This window comes from Pan paniscus, chromosome 15 (genome assembly GCF_029289425.2).
Source record: "Pan paniscus chromosome 15, NHGRI_mPanPan1-v2.0_pri, whole genome shotgun sequence".
In the NCBI taxonomy this organism is placed as follows: Eukaryota; Metazoa; Chordata; class Mammalia; order Primates; family Hominidae; genus Pan; species Pan paniscus.
The window spans coordinates 70232311-70248834 of NC_073264.2; the positions used below are offsets into that span (position 1 = coordinate 70232311).

The following is a 16524-nucleotide window of genomic DNA, read 5'->3' on the forward strand; positions in this document are numbered from 1 at the left end:
ATGAGGGATACATCTGTATTAAGACATCAAGAAGTGGTGGGACCCTTAACTAACATCATAAAGGTTTTGGCTGACTATTGCCGTATGAGAATAAAGGTCCGACAATATCAGATCTTTTGTCTTTTTCAAGAGATGTAAGAAACTGCAATTTTACTTTGTAATTTTTCAAACTCTAGTATATCAGGTAGACCAAAATATCTCTGTGGGTTGAATTTGGTCTATAGGCAGCTAGTTTACAACCTCTGTTCTAAAGTGTTGCAGCAAAATAAATAGTATATGCAGATTTCCAGGGTTATAAAAGGTAAGAAGTTTGAACAGGTTCTAGGCCATGAGACAGTGAAAAAGGGTTTAACTTTCAGGGACAGGAAGTCTAAAGGACTCAGAGTATGACAGGTCCATATTGGAAAAATTTGAGAGGAATTCTGAAAAAGTCCTATTGTAAGGAGGCACAGATGAAAGAAAACTAGAATGTACAGGGACCCTATTTGATTTAGTAAGAGAGGGAACTGGGTGTGGTGGCTCATGCCTATAATTCCATCTACTCGGGAGGCTGAGGCCTAGGCAACATAGTGAGATCCTGTCTCTAAAAATAAAAACTAAAAAAAAGAAAAAAACAGGGGAAAGGGGAAGGATGATATATATGTATACACACACACACACACACACACACACACAAATAACACACAAGTTATTTCACCTCTCTGTGCCTTGATTTTCTTAAAATAAGAATAATAGAAGCTACCTCATAGGGTTATCATAAGGATTAAATGAGGTAATTATTCATATGATGGTCAATACTCCGATGGCAAGTAATGCTTAATAAATGTTAGTTATTATTTATTATTATGAGACACTGAGAGGTGAAGTAACTTATTCAAGATCACATGCCTATTAAGGTGTACTACCTGGATCTGTAACCAAGAAGTATGGCTTCAGAGCCTATACTTCCACACTAAACCATCAAGCTCTTCTTCCTCCCCTTACCTCACTGGGCTAGTTTCTTATTCTTAATCTGTACAATGAGGAAGTCTGATCATATTAAAATTCACGTCTTCTTTAGAGCTGACATTTTTTTTTTCTGCCAGCCAGCCCTCTAATCAGCTTATTTCAGGGCAGCAGTGTGACAAAAGTGACTCTCCTCCTATACCTTCAGGCTACCAAGTGGAGAGGTATAGTGTAGGCTTGGGGTAAGACAGGGAAATCATTCAAGCATTGACTAATACATAGGTTAAGCCAGGAAGGAGAAGGTGTTCAGGGTGAGACCTTCATCACTGCTCCAAGGAGATTATCTGTTTCTAGGACAGCAGGCCCTGAATTCACCCACATGCCTGTGCAATTACAAGCTAGAAGTCATTTAAAAACCTGATAAGGAGCCACAACAGGTTTAAAACCTAGGGTAATCAGAACACCAAGCAACTCTTATCCTTTTGGAGTCAAGGGTCTCTATGAGAACTTGGTAAAAACTTTCTACCATCCCTAGAAAAAATATGACATGTGTTCACTCAGATACACAAGCCATACAATTTTACCTGCAGTTATAGGGGATTCACAAATTCCTTAAAATCTCTCCCTACACTTGAAGTATCCCTGAAAAAGTTCTATCGTGTTCCAGGCTTGTCCTCCCAACAGATTTAGAGTTGCCCCCAAAATCTAGGTTGGGGTTTCTAGGCAGCTGTGCTCAAGAGACAAATTATCTATTGCAACTCAGCATAACTAATCCTACATGGAAAAGAAAAAGGGTGGTCTCTTCCCCCAAACCAACTTGTACTGAGGGAATTCTAACAGAAAAGATCTGTAATTTCATCCCCAAACTCCAGTGGATGCTAAGTTAAGAAGAGTTCCAAGGATATTTCATCCCCCTTTTCTGCCTGACACCCATAAAACCTTGTAGAACCTTAGAAGAGTTGAAATAAATGCAAAAACATCCTAGTCCCCATGGCACTATGCTCCTTCTTTTATTCCAAAAAGAAATTAGTCATGATTGTCAATTAGCCTTACTGGGCAACTTTTCTCCTATATGGGCTCTGAAAACCGTAGGTTATCAAAGAAACTATAAAACCTTACCCATAATTGAAGAAGAACTCAAAACAAGATATCATTTTTCCCCCATAATACTAGCAATAGTTCAAGTGTTGGTGAAGGTCTGGAGACACATGCAATCTTATACACAGTTGGTAGATTTGTAAGTTAGTACAGCCTTTGGTGGTGGGGCTACAATTTGACAGTTTTTATCAAAAATTTAAAAACATGCATCCTTTGATGTAGCAAAGTCCGTACAGATATTTTTGCAAAAGTAGGCCTGGTTATAAAGATAGATTTATAACCAGGTTAAATGTAACATTGTTTATAATGACCAAAAACTGGAAACAAGAAGCCCTGGTTGTTGGGTACATCATATAAACTGAATGCCATATGGTCATTAAAAGAAGGGGCTAGATCTGTTAGTGTTGGTATGAAAAAAGGCTCCAAAACATATTGTTAATTTAAAAAAGAAATCGAGAACAGTGAGTATTACTACGTGCTTCCTTCTGTCTCAATTTTTTTAAAGGATGCATATGCATAGTGGTATATACATTACATTAAGTTCTGGAAAGATAAGAAACTGTTCACTGTAATTACCTCTGGAGTGACTACAGACACTAGAAAGAAGCAGAACTGTACTGATAGACAAACATTTTAAAAACATACAAGTAACAGAGATAATCTGGAGATGGAACTTGTTTTTTTGTTTTTATTTTTTTCTGCATAAAACCCCCAAACCAATAAATGTCACTGTAAAAATACAATAATCATCATCACTTTCAATTCTTTTAACAAGAAAGAAACTATATTTATTAGTGAGGAGACAAGTGGAAAGTGGGGGAGGGCCCATATAATGCACGGTAAGAAACTGGTGGAAGAGAATGGGAGAGAATTGGGAGAATTAAAATATCCACACTCCCCTCCTCTCTCAAGACACTGCAGACACCATGAATTACTCAAGCTTTCCACTGGAGATAAACAGCTCAGTGCCCCACTCCAGTTGCCAGCTATTCATTGCAATTATAAGTAGGAGAGATAGTAGGTTGAGAGAAGGCTGGTGCAGTTTGTCCAAATCCTGCCTTTTGTAATATGGATGAGGCAGAACAGTTGTTCCTAAAGAGCCTGAAGTAGCAGAGAACACTGCAGATGAACACAATTGTCTTCTTGGCAGACAGCAAGCCTCCTAAAGTTCATAGTGCAAAGGCACATCAGGGGTCTTGCCACTACACACATTTCAATAGACTGTAAAAGCAAGAGCCAGGTGCCTATGCAACAGAGGGGGCAGGAGAAATCTCTGCTGCCCTGAGGAAGCTTAGGGAGCCCTGCTCAATGACAGGGACACCCCTCTGGGCTACACCGATCTGCTACAATAGTTCCAACCATCTCTTACTGCCCCATGGAGAGAATCACCTAGGAGTAAAAATCATCAAGGAAGATAATCTTCTGTACTTAACTACTCCTTTCATCTGAGGCCCGTGAAATAAATTATAACATCACTTAGTTTCCATGATATTCTTCTGCAACACTGCTTTACGAAGTGGGAAATTACATCTATGCAGAATTTCCAGAGGAGCTAGCTAGCAATACACGGAAGTTTTTTAATACAGCATGGCCAACTTTATGTACAGGTGCCATAAAAAGTAGTCCCTCCCCCATGGGACTTAAGGAACATAAAAGAGCCTGCTACTCACCCCCATTCCCACATCCTTTAATGATGCCTGAGATTCCCCCATTAGTGATTCATGCCATCATTCAGGTTTGTCTTAAGTATGCTCTTTTCATAGTGCCATGTGGAGAAACACATGAGGTCCTGAACACCACAGTGCAATGGCTCTTAACCTTTTGTTGTTGTCACTATAAAGGTCATTAGTCCTTTTGATAAACAGAAAATGCACTTATTTGAATATACAATATATAATTTTCATATAATTTTGGCAGTTCAGTATTTTTTAAGCCCTCTTAGGGATCCCCTCCAACCTAGGCTTAAGAACCCCTGGCTCAGCAGCAACAAGTTTGGCAAATCTCCACCTCCACCTCCTCCCCTCCACCCACCCCACACCAAGAGCTCCTATGCATCTGGGGAACCCTGGGTCTGAAGAGAGAAGGCAATACTAAAGGGATGCTCTGACTACTTCAGATAATTACCTAAAACTCACCCTGTCTACAGTCCAGATTACTGTTTATGATTCCTCCTCAGCAAGGAGTACGGATTTGTCGCTGTCTATTCCTTGGAAACAAGCTCTCCTGGCTTGAGAGACACTATATATCTTAAGAAATGCCCAGCAGAGATAACTGCCAAAGAGGTCCTTACAACACTTACTGGCTGGTCACATTACCTGAGAAATGAGGCAGGGGAAAGTTTTAACACCTATGAATAAAGGCGGCTCACCTCTGAGGTTTTCGAATGTCCCAGAGTCCCACTCCTTCCTTTGAATTGGCTGTGGCCAACAACCTGGGCTCCACAGGGTTAAACATGACACTATGAAAGGCTGATGGATAGTTTGCCAGGCAGAAGGGTTCTGTGGAAAGAAAAATTATAATCAGTTCACTCCAGGTACCTGTGGGCCACTGGCAGGCAGATAATCAGGAATGTGAATACAGGTCGGAGCACTCTTTAATAACCACTCCAACAGCCTGGAGCCCCAAAACAGCACATAATCCCACCAGTCACCTCTACTTACAAGGTCCCCATGGGTCCTATACATAGCAAGGTAAACACATTTAACCACATTTTAAGCTATAACACCCAGAAATATATATAGCAGCTATCAGATCTTGAGACAAAACAGAAACAGCCACTAAAAATGGGAAAATAAGCCATTTTACAGTAAGTAAAACTGAATTCCACATGAGCTGAAAAAATTCACAACCAATTACTGGTAGGATTATTATGCTTTTAATCCAATTGTATTAGTTTTAGAGAAGTTTTTAAACCATGCACAGATTTGATGAAGATTAAAAAAAAACAATGACAAAATTAAGACGTGGTGAAACACAATGGTGTGGTTTTTCTCTTCTGGTTCACAATGCTCCCTAACATCTAGCCAGGCTGTAATCAACTTCACCTAGAAACCCTGCAACATTTTACAAAAATTAGCAGGTTCCAAGTGAGGAAGAAATCACTTAGTTACCTAGCAGGATATACTCCTATGGGAGCTGTTAGAGTAATACAAAGAAAGCACTTCTCAGTCTATGACCGCCATATGCAGTATTTCACAGGTCTCTGAGCAGGTAAAGCACTCAGTCATCTCTGCCATCAGGCAGTTCAGACGAAGGAGAATTTCACTTACCAAGCCCACAGTGACTCGACCACAGCTGCTACTTCGTGCTACCTTACCTGCCTAACCCTAAAAACAAGCTTCTCTTATAGCCTGAACCTAAACAATGAGCACAGCCCAGAATGTAAAATGTTTAGAACATAGAAAAGTTAAAAGACCCAGATCCTGCCAGACAAAGCAGGCAGGATAGTAAATTTAGGTACACAGCTGTGATCATTACAATCTGCACTAAAAGCCACGGTGGGTATGGCAGTGGCACTAAGGCTGGTACTAGAGGAAGGGGCCTTTTGAAGACAGGTAGAATTACAGAAATCTCTCTGTAGGAAATGAGCTGAGAAGATGCATTTCCTGAAGAACTTCAGAGAAAGTCAACAAAGCAACTTCTTCATTTCACACATCAGAGAGTCAAAGGGCACATTCAGGAGGCACTCACACAGACAATCTCCTTTAAACAGAGTTTATTTGCCATCATTTTAAGATCCTATACACAGGTAATTTGAGATTCGGTGGTTCTTTCAACAAAATAACAAGCCTGAAACTAGGATGCAGGAAAGTGCATAACGCCCCCATTCTCTGTAAATAATCAAGAATAGTTACATGTCAGCACCACAACTTCTGCTCCTTGGGGCACTAAACACCAAAGTACAAGGGTTTGTGGAGAGTCACAGGAGGGTGGAGAAGGACTGGCAAAGGTGCCTCACTCCTGAGCATTTAGGTGGAGGATAAGGCCTCCAAAGACCTCTTATGCCCCCATGTGAGTGTTTCACATTTCCTTTCCCTTGACATCACTTGCACGTAGATACTGAGGTAATAAATTGGATCTTCAATGAATCTGACATCAAACTGTTCAACACAGTCGAACAGTCTTTTGCACAGTGAGCCTACCTCCATGGGGGGATTCCCGGATGTCCCAAATGAGAACCCGGCCATCATCTGAGGAACTGGCAAAAATGTTGTCATTCACTGGGCTCACAGACAAGCCATATACTGCATCTTCATGAGCAAACACGTCCAATGTCTCACTGCTGGGAGATAAGAGAGCAAGACAGAGGCACACACATACACACAAGCATAGTGCAGAGTCCCAGCACTTTGGTACCGAGGGTGCCATCTTTTCCATTTCTAGAAGAAAGTCAACCTAGCTAAACCCAAAAAATATTATATTTCCTGAAAGGTAGGTAGTCAACTTTCAGGTTAAAAAAAAGGTACTATTAAGGAGTCTTTTTAGAGATTTTATAATTTTTGTGCTAAATAAGCATATTTAAAAGTGACTCAGTAGCTGAGTTTTGTATTTTCATTTATTACAGAATGCATCTGCTTGTGTACAGATTTGGGGGTCGTACTTGATTTTCAAAAAGCAAGGGAAAGCTTTAAAGCAGCCAAGTCTGATGCCTACAGGATGGGAGAGGGGTCTCCTAACAATCTGGCATGGTGGTGAAGAGCATGGCTCTGAGGCCAGATAGCCTAAGTTCAGGTTTTAGTACCACCTGACCTTCTGTTATCTAACATGTCTGTGACTCCGTTTCCTGATCTAGAACGGAGATGACAATAGTATCTCCTCAGAAAATGAGTGTGAGGATTAAATGAATGAATATGTACAAAGCATTTACAATGGTGTCTGGCACATAGTAAGAACTCAATCAATATTAGCTATTACTGTTCTTAAATATTATGGTTCCTTCTCTTCTAAACTCTTGTTTTAAATTTTCACCTAAAAAGTACACTCTCATACCAACTTTCAAAACTTTCAAATCCCCTTTTCCTTTTTAAATCAAAACTTTATTTATTTCAAATTATTGTAGGAATTTTTTTAGAAAAGAACAGCTGGTTTCATGTTGTTTTTTTCAAAAAACAAAAACTATTTTAGTCTAAAGAGATATTTGCCTCTTCATATATGAAAAACAAAGTCAATCACCTTCACACACCACCAATCTATTTACCTTTCAACATCATGGAGGATAACTTGCTCATCATTGCCTGCAAAAGAAAAAAGCAGACATCTGATCATTCGTGCAAGGTGGTCCCTGTCCACATTACAATTTAGTATTTTTAAGTTTTCAGGGAAAAAATATGAACAAAGCCAATGCTAATACAAATTAGAAGTGTTAACTGGAAAAAAGATTTATAGAAATAATTTAAGAAGGATAGGACATTCTTACAGAGAATTTTTAAAAAATAATGGCATCCAAGTATAACATAGTAACAGTTCCCAATGTGTATTATCCAGTGGATGATGTAAAAAAAAAAACAACTGTGGCTACAACCTGGGCAACATAGTTAGACTCCATCTCTATGAAAATAAAAATAAAAAAATTAGCCAAGTGGTGGCACACCCTTGAAGTCCCAGCTATTAAGGAGGCTGAGGTGGAAGAATCGCTTGAGGTCAGGAGTTCAAGGCTGCAGTGAGCTATGATTGCACTCCAGCCTGGGCAGGCAACAGAGAGAGACTGTCTCAAAAAAAAAAAAGTGGGGGGGAAACAACACAAAACAAAACTGTGGCCATCAAGAAAAACACTAAATGATCATTGACAAATCAATTCACTAGCTTTATTTTTTTTCTTTTTCAGCAGAATACTCATGATCATGAGACCTGCAATAAAATCTTTAACATTTCTATGACCTAACTTTTTAACCTACAGAATAGGGATAATAACATCATAGAGTAACTGTAAGCATAAGAGTACATCTGTAAAAGCATTCAGAATAGGGCTGATTACTTAATAAGCCCCCAATAAATGTTTGTTAATATTTCTATCCTCATGGTCTTTTAAAAATGTTTCTTTCTTTCTTTCTTTTGAGACAGGATCTTGCTCTGTTTGTCTTTTAAAAATTTTTCTTCTTTCTTTCGAGACAGGATCCTGCTCTGTTGCCCAGGCTGGAGTGCAGTGCTGCAATCATGGTTCACTACAGTCTTGACCTCCTGTGCTCAAGCAATCTTCCCACCTCTGCCTCTCTAGTAGCTGGAACTACAAGCACGTGTCACTATGCCTGGCTAATTAAAAAAAAATTTTTTTTTGTAGAGATCTAACATGTTGGGGTCTAACTATGTTGCCCAGGCTGGTCTCAAACTCCTGGGCTCAAGCAATCCTCCTGCCTTGGCCTCTCAAAGTGCTGGGATTATTACAAGTGTGAGCCACCATGCCCAGCCTCATCATCTTTTATAGCATGAAAATTTGATGACTGTGATTCCAAATGATGTGAAAGTTTTAATCTTGTATTTCTCCTTATTCTATCAAAGGATATAAATTATATTCATGATATGTGTAGTCCTGCCTTCAAATGGTTTGTATAGCAAAAAAATTAAAACCTGAATATAAGAAGACAAAACATGAGAAAAGTCCCACTCTATGCTAAAATGCACAACCAACAGTCACTTAAATAGAAAGCAAAAGTAGCAGTAAAGATATGGCCCAGGGCATCTTAAAACAAAGGCCTGGCTGTACATTCTACTGTAGGTACAAACCAATGAAATCAGTAAACCCATACTAATGCCTTCTAGGTATCAGGTACAGTGCTAGGTCTTCGGTATATAAAAAGAATAAGATTCTGCTCTGTCCTTGAGAACTCCAATTGGACTTGAGAACAGTCCAACTGGACAAACAACTAACAGCAACAAGAGGGTTTGCCTTGCAGCAATATGATCTAGCTATGGGGTCAATTATTTCCTTCATAAGCAGGGTCAAAGTACATGGAGAAGGAGACCTTTGAAGAGAAACTCAAATAACTCAAAACTCTTACCAATGAAAGGCTTAGGGGAATTGGTGGGGACTGGACAATTAAGGTGGAAGAACACCATGAACAAAAGGCACAAGGGCAAAATAGTACCATGCAGTGCATTCTTAAAATGACAAATAGTTTGGTGGGCTACAGTGTATAACTCAGGGAAGGGAGGTCAGGCCAGACAGATAGATTGGGGTTTAGACTTCATTCTTCAGGCACTGTAGGCTCAATGGTTCACATGGTCCAGTCTTTATTTTTAAAAGTAAACTTGTGTATGCAATGAATTCAAAGGAGAATTAGAGAGTGGTAACAGAAATCACAGAAGGCCATTGCAAAAATCCAGGCCAAACTAACGGATGAGTATGAGAGGCTTTCAAGATAGACCTGACAGGACTTGGTGACAGACTAGATGTGTAAATGTAAGAAAGGCAGGTTTGAGGATGACTCCAAGATCATAGGTAGAATGAACCATGTGAAACTGCTACTTTTTAAAGTTGAAAATGGTTAATTGTCAGCAATTTCTTAAAGTTAAACCTAATAGCTTATATAATTGGGTGAATGGTCGTAACTGAGAAAGAAAATCCAGCAGACAAGAAGAAATTTTCACTCAGGGGAGGACTAATGATCTTGGTTTTAGATCTATTGTATTTAAGTTGCTTTTGGAACACAGGTAGATATCCAGTGGGAAAATCTGCAGCTCAGAAAAGAGGTCAGAGCTAGAAATGTGGGGTCAGAAGGAGTATGGTTGATGGAAGCCATCACCAAGAGGTTGGTGTGAGCACCAGCCATTCCAATTGTACCCTAACACAACACTTTTCAAACAGGAGCCATCTGTGGGTCATGACATTCATCTGCGTTATGGCCAGCATAATCTTTAAAAATGAAATCGAATAGAATAAAAAAAAAATCAGAGTGTGCCACAAATAGGAAGGTTAAGTATTGTTTCATATATGTGTGTGTGTCTGTGTGTGTTTCTGTGTACCAGACTGCAATGTGAAAAGTTTTCTGCCAAAGAGAAATAAAGAAAAAGACAGGTGAAGAAAAGAAAAAAAAAGAGAAGAGAGAAAAGACATACACTATCCTAATATATAATACTGCTGTAATGCAGAAAAGACAAGCTATGAGAAACCAGTAATTCCACAGCTCAATGAAATACAGGAAGAAAAATAAGGAGTTATTTTCGCACTCTTTTCTCTAAAATCCCAACCACAGTGACGTTCCCAAGGTAGAATCTCCCTTTTTACCTCCGGAGAACACTTTAGTGTTCCCACTGTTGAAAGCCAGGCAAAAAATGTTGGAATGGTGCTCTCCTTTCAGCTGTATGGGCTTGACCCTGGAGTGGATGGCTTGTTCCATGTGCCATAGCAGAACCCGGCGGTCATCTCCTCCTTAAGAAGGAAATAAGAATCTGTGGTTAAAACAGCTGACATCGCAAGGCTGACAGATGGTTTTGCCAGCCTCGAATCCCATCCTTTCCAAAACTGCACCTCCCCAACTCCGTAAGATTCGCATGGAGCACAAAAACCCAGGACTCTCCCTGCTTCACCATCAATAGGCACAAGTTCTCTAGGCCATTCATCTCTCCCAGGAATTGAATCTTAAGCAGACATAGAAAATGAAAGGGATAAGCACTGATATTGAGACTCCTAAAGCCACCCTGTTCCTGTCTTTCCAGAGTTGTTTAAATATTTCTTCATTTGCTACCTAGAACCCCTTCATGGAAGTCCTTTTTCGTTTGTTTGTTTAATAGAACCTGAGATGACTTCCAGGGCTTGCAATTAAAGAACTTTAAAGTAATATTTCTAGCATAATGGTTTTCAAAGCAATCTTCTTGATATGATCTCATTGACTGTGGAGCACCATATAAATGATAACTAAGAAATCACCTGACTCTTACAGTAATAGGATCTAGACAGAATATGGCTCAGCCCAGCTCTTAACTCTGCGTAACTTTGGGTCTAAGTTGGTTGTTATTGTTTTTTCCCATTTTTACTTTTTACTTTTACTTTTTTTGCATTGACTTTTTATAAGAAGGCTATACTATTTTCCTAATAAAAATTTAATTTACAACAGCAGCAAACCATAGCAAGCTCTACACCTCCACCTCCCTTACTCCATTCAATGAAAAATGCAGCCACAAATGATAGCACATCCATACAAGGGCATACTATGAAGCCATTAAGTTGTTAGATCTATACAGAAGCTAATGCAGAAAGATGTCCAAAGATACCCGTTAAGGGGGAAAATGAGGTATAAAACAGTATGTACATCAATATCCATTTGCATAAAACAAAATTTTTAAAAGCTCCATGACAGCAGAAACCTTGTCAGTTTTGTTCACTGGGAAATACCTGGCACCTACATGAGTGCTCCAAAGAATGAGCATTGACAGTATGCTTATACTCGCATATCTATGCATTGACAGTATGCTTATACTCGCATATCTATGCTTGTATTTGCATAGCCCTATCTAGATGGCTATAAAAGAAGCTGTTTATAGTGCCAACTATAACTGGTAGGCTGGTGTTGGGAGACTTTTTATGGTGGTAAAATATATATATATACATGTAACTTACCATTTTACCCATTTTCAAGTGTACAATTCAGTGGCATTAAGTACATTTGTGCTGTTGTACAGCCATTGCCATTATTCACCTTCAGAACTTTTTCATCATCCCAAACTGAAATACTGTACCCAATAAACAATAACTCCTCCCAGCGCCTAGTCACTGTCCTTTTTTTTTTGAGATGGAGTCTCACACTGTTGCCCAGGCTGGAGTATGCAGTGCAGTGGCACGATCTCGGCTCACTGCAACCTCCACCTCCCAGGTTCAAGCGATTCTCCTGCCTCAGTCTCCTGAGTAGCTGGGATTACGGGCGCCCACCACCACGCCCAGCTAATTTTTCGTATTTTTAGTAGAGAAGGGGTTTCACTATGTTGGCCAGGCTGGTCTCAAACTCCTGACCTCATGATCCACCCACCTCGGCCTCCCAAAGTGCTGGGATTACAGGCGTGAATCACTGTGCCCGGCCAAGTAGTCACTATTCTACTTTCTGCCTCTATGGATTTGTCTACTCTAGGAACCTCGTATAAGTCAAATTACACAAGATTTCTCCTTCTAGGTCTGGCTCACTCCCTTAGCATAATGTCTTCAAGGTGCATCCAGGTCATGGCATGTATCAGAATTTCCTTGCTTTCTAAGGCTGAATAGTATTCCATCGTATATATATTTGTATGCATATTTTGTTTATCCACTAATCCATCAATGACCATTTGGGTTATTTCCATCTTTTGGCAATTGTGAATAATGTTGCTATGAACACAAGTGTACAAATAACTTTTTGAGTCCCTCCTTTCAATTTGGGTATATACTGTTGGAAAACTTTTACTTTCTACCTTCCTATACTGCTTGACTTTTTGCCACAGCAGATTTCTTCTTATAATAAAAAATAGAAGATACAGAAGCCAAATCATACTTATTCTCCTGCTCCTAGAAAGAAATTGTCTTTGCTACTTGAATTCCTTTGTTTCTTGAATTTCTTCTTCCTTCCATTGTCAGTCCAAATCAAGTTGTCCATCAAACTGATGTCTTAAGTGTGGCCCACAGTGTTCTCTTTATGATTGGCCTATTTCAACTATGAGTTCTCTGGCCTAGGATGGTATCTAAATTATGTATTTCTTACAAATTTACCATTCTGTAAAACATCAAGCTAAGGTCATGAAAATCATGGTTTGGGTTCTTGTCACTTTATTTTAATGAAAAATGCACAAATGGTTTTCCACACTGCAAACAGACTTAGGTATGGGCACTTTAGTTCTCTATAGTCTCCACTCCTATGGTTTTCTCCCAACACTGAGGCTGTGAGTCAGTGACTTATCACTGCTTCTGCTACTATATTTTTTTAAAATTAGATAAGTATTTCCCTATACTTATGTCTCTAGCAAAAGCAAAAAGTTAAAAGAGAGGCGCACGTTTCTTCTACTTGCTCATGTTTCTGACCTAATCTCCCTCTGCCTCAGTTTCATCAAACATAAAATGGTAATCATAATAGTTCTTCTACCTCATTGGTTTTATAGATGATAAAGCCAAGTACCAAAGAGTAGTACCAAAGAGTAATATGCCAACATCATACAATAAAGTCATTGAGCTAAGATTCAAAAGCAAGCAGTAAAGATTCTATAGCCCCGACTCTTAACCACTATTCTATACTGCCTTATTGAACAAAAAATGAACCATAACTGACAAAGCAAATTCATTCTGATGGACAGTTGAAGGGATTGTCCGCCTTAGTAGCATAACTCATAAATGTTAAGTAAGAATAAAGGGAGCCCAGAAGTAAAAACAGAAGCTGACTTAACTCCAGCAAACTGGCCCCTGGAGTAAACTGAAGGACCAGAACAGGACTGCCTGAATTTATAAGAATTCTTGCAGTGCACAAAACTGGTAATGGCTTAATGTCTAGAAGATGCAAAGAATTTCTACAAATAATTATTAAAACTCCAATAGGAAAAGAGGCAAAGAATATAACTATTCAGAAAAGGAAACCCAAATACCAAACATATTATAGAAGATCTCAAATTCTATATGGTATCAGGGAAATGTACGTTATAATTTAGACAGATTCTCACAAAGTGGCACAAGGGAATGTACAAGAAAGTTCACTGAAGCATTGGTCATAATATCAAGAAAACCTATATACAACATAAATATCTAACAATTCAGGAATGGATAAATTCCACTGGAATATAAAATAGGTGGAGTCTAAACACAATGGAACATCATACAGCAGTTAAAGTGAACAAGAAACATGTAAACAAACATGAATAAATATTGAAAACCTAATGGTAATAAAAGCAAGTTTCGAAAGGATATGAAAGGGATAATATCTAAGCATGTATTTTTAAATATACAAAACAATACTTTATATTGTTTATGGATAAACACACATAGTAAAAGAGGCTTTTAAGTGTATCTGTAGTGTTTCTTTAAAAAAAAATACAGAAGTGATTTTAGCAAGATTGTGAGATATAAGGTTAATATACAAAAGTCCATCACTTTCCTATATACCAGCAATGAATAAGTGGAATTTGAAATATAAAATATTTAGGTATAAATTTAACAAGATTTTACAAGATCTATATAAGAAAAATTATAAAACTCTAATGAACAAAATCAAAGAACTAAATAAATAGACAGATATTCTTTTTTTTTTTTTTTAGATGGAGTTTCACTTTTTTTTTTTTTGCCCAGGCTGGAGTGCAATGGCGCAATCTCAGCTCACTGCAACCTCTGCCTCCCGGGTTCAAGCAATTCTCCTGCCTCAGCCTCCTGAGTAGCTGGGATTACAGACACCCACCACCACGCCCAGCTCATTTTGTATTTTTAGTAGGGACGGGGTTTCACCATGTTGGCCAGGCTGGTCTTGAACTCCTGACCTCAGGTGATCTGCCCACCTAGGCCTCCCAAAGTGCTGGCATTACAAGCTTGAGCCACCATGCCCGGTCAAGACTCAGTATTTTTAAGATATCAGTTCTTCCCAACTTCATCTATGGATTCAATGCAATCCCACTCAAATTCTCAGCAAATTCATTTTATGCATATCAGCAAAATGATTCTAACATTTATAGGAGAGGCAAAAGGCCCATAATAGTCAGCATGATTTTGAAGAACAAAGTTGGAGGACTGACATTACCTGACTTCAGGTTACCACAAATATACAGTAATCAAGACAGTATAATACTGGCAAACAAATACACAAATAGATCAATGGAACAAAACAGAGAGGCCAAAAACAGACCCACATAAGTATAATCAACTGATCTTTGACCACGGAGCAAAGACAAAACAATGGAGCAAAAATGGTCTTTTCAACAAATGGTGCTGAAACATCTAAATATCCACATGCATAAAAATGAATTTAGATACAGACTTTACACCCTTCATAAAAATTAACTCAAGATTGATTATAAATCTAAATGTAAAACCAAAACTATAAAACTCCTCGAAGATAGTAGGAGAAAACCTAGATGACACCAAATGCTGGTCATGATGTGGAACAACACGCAATCTCATTCATTGCTGGTAGGATTGCAAAATGGTACAGCCACCTTTGAAGATAGTTTGGCAGTTTCATACAAAACTAAACGTACTCTTATCACGCAATCCAGCAATCATGCTCCTTGGTATTTAACCAAAGGAGTTGAAACTTGTATCTACACAAAGACCTGTACATGGATTTATTTTACAACAGCTTTATTTACAATTGCCAAAACTTAGAAGCAACCAAGATGTCCTTCGGTATGTAAATGGATAAATCAACTGTAGTACAACCAGACAACAGAAACTTTTTCAGTGATAAAAAGAAACGAAATATCAAGCAGTGAAAAGACATGGAGAAACCTTAAGTACACATTACCAAATGAAAAAAGCCAATCTGAAAAGGCTACATACTGTATGACTTCAACTCTATGATACTCTGGAAAAGACAAAATCATGGAGACAACAAAAAGATCACTAATTGCCAGGGCTTGGAGGCAGGGGTTGAATATATGGAGCAGAGAAGATTTTTAGGGCAGTAAAAATCCTCTGTATGATACTGTAATGATGGATACATGTCATTACATTTGTCCAAACCCATAGAATATACAATACCAAAAGTGAACTCTAAGGTTCATTTTTTGAACATTGGGACTCTGAGTGTTTATGATGTGTCAGTATATGTTTACCAATTTTAACAAATTTACCACTCTGGTGGAAGATGTTGACAATGAAGGAGGCTATGCAGGTGTGGGAATAAGGGGTACATGGAAAACCTCTGTACCTTTCTCTTAATTTTGCTGTGAACCTGAAACTTCTCTAAAACAAAGTCTTAAAAACAAAACATCATAAGTAAATCCTTCTACCAGTAATAATAATAATATTGGAAGTAAATTTAACAAATCATCAACATTTTGTCAAATCCGATTGGTATCTCTCTACTTCATTTAAATACCCCATATTAAGGAAGTATTGTTACATCTTTTAGGTATTATAATGGCATTATGGTTATGTTAAAAAAGAAAAAAATCCTTATCAATTAGAGGTGCATACTGAAGTGGGTGAAATGGAGTATGTCTGGAATTTCCTTTAAAACGTTCCAGAAAAAAAAAGTAGAGGGATAGATGATTAATATGGACAATTGCTATAGATGCATACACTATACTATTCTACTTTTGTGTATGCTTGAACAATTTTTTCTTCTTTTTTTTTTTTTTTTTTTTTTTTTTGAGAGTCTCACTCTGTCACCCAGGCCGGAGTGCAGTGGCACGATCTCAGCTCACTGCAGCCTCCACCTCCCAGGTTCAACTGATTATCCTGCCTCGGCTCCATGGGTAGCTGGGACTACAGGCAAGCACCACCACACCCAGCTAATTTTTGTATTTTTTTTAGAGACAGGGTTTCACCATGTTGCCCAGGCTGGTCTCCAACTCCTGACTTCAAGTGATCTGCCCGCCTTGGCCTCC

At 38.6% G+C, this 16524-nt stretch overlaps 1 protein-coding gene across 3 annotated transcripts in view; it reads right to left on the reverse strand.

Annotated features, from left to right (window-relative positions):
- DCAF5 (DDB1 and CUL4 associated factor 5) overlaps window positions 1-16524 on the reverse strand; it is a 102354-nt gene that overhangs the window by 61053 nt on the left and 24777 nt on the right. For 2 of the 3 annotated variants that reach the window (XM_003824201.5, XM_008977804.4), the window contains exons 2-5: window positions 10265-10408; window positions 7241-7277; window positions 6186-6325; window positions 4412-4541 (exon numbers count right to left, since the gene is read on the reverse strand). In XM_003824201.5, the coding sequence (XP_003824249.3) occupies window positions 4412-4541; window positions 6186-6325; window positions 7241-7277; window positions 10265-10408 (451 nt within the window). The remainder of the gene's footprint in view (window positions 1-4411; window positions 4542-6185; window positions 6326-7240; window positions 7278-10264; window positions 10409-16524) is intronic. The other variant, XM_008977803.5, reaches the window with a different exon arrangement.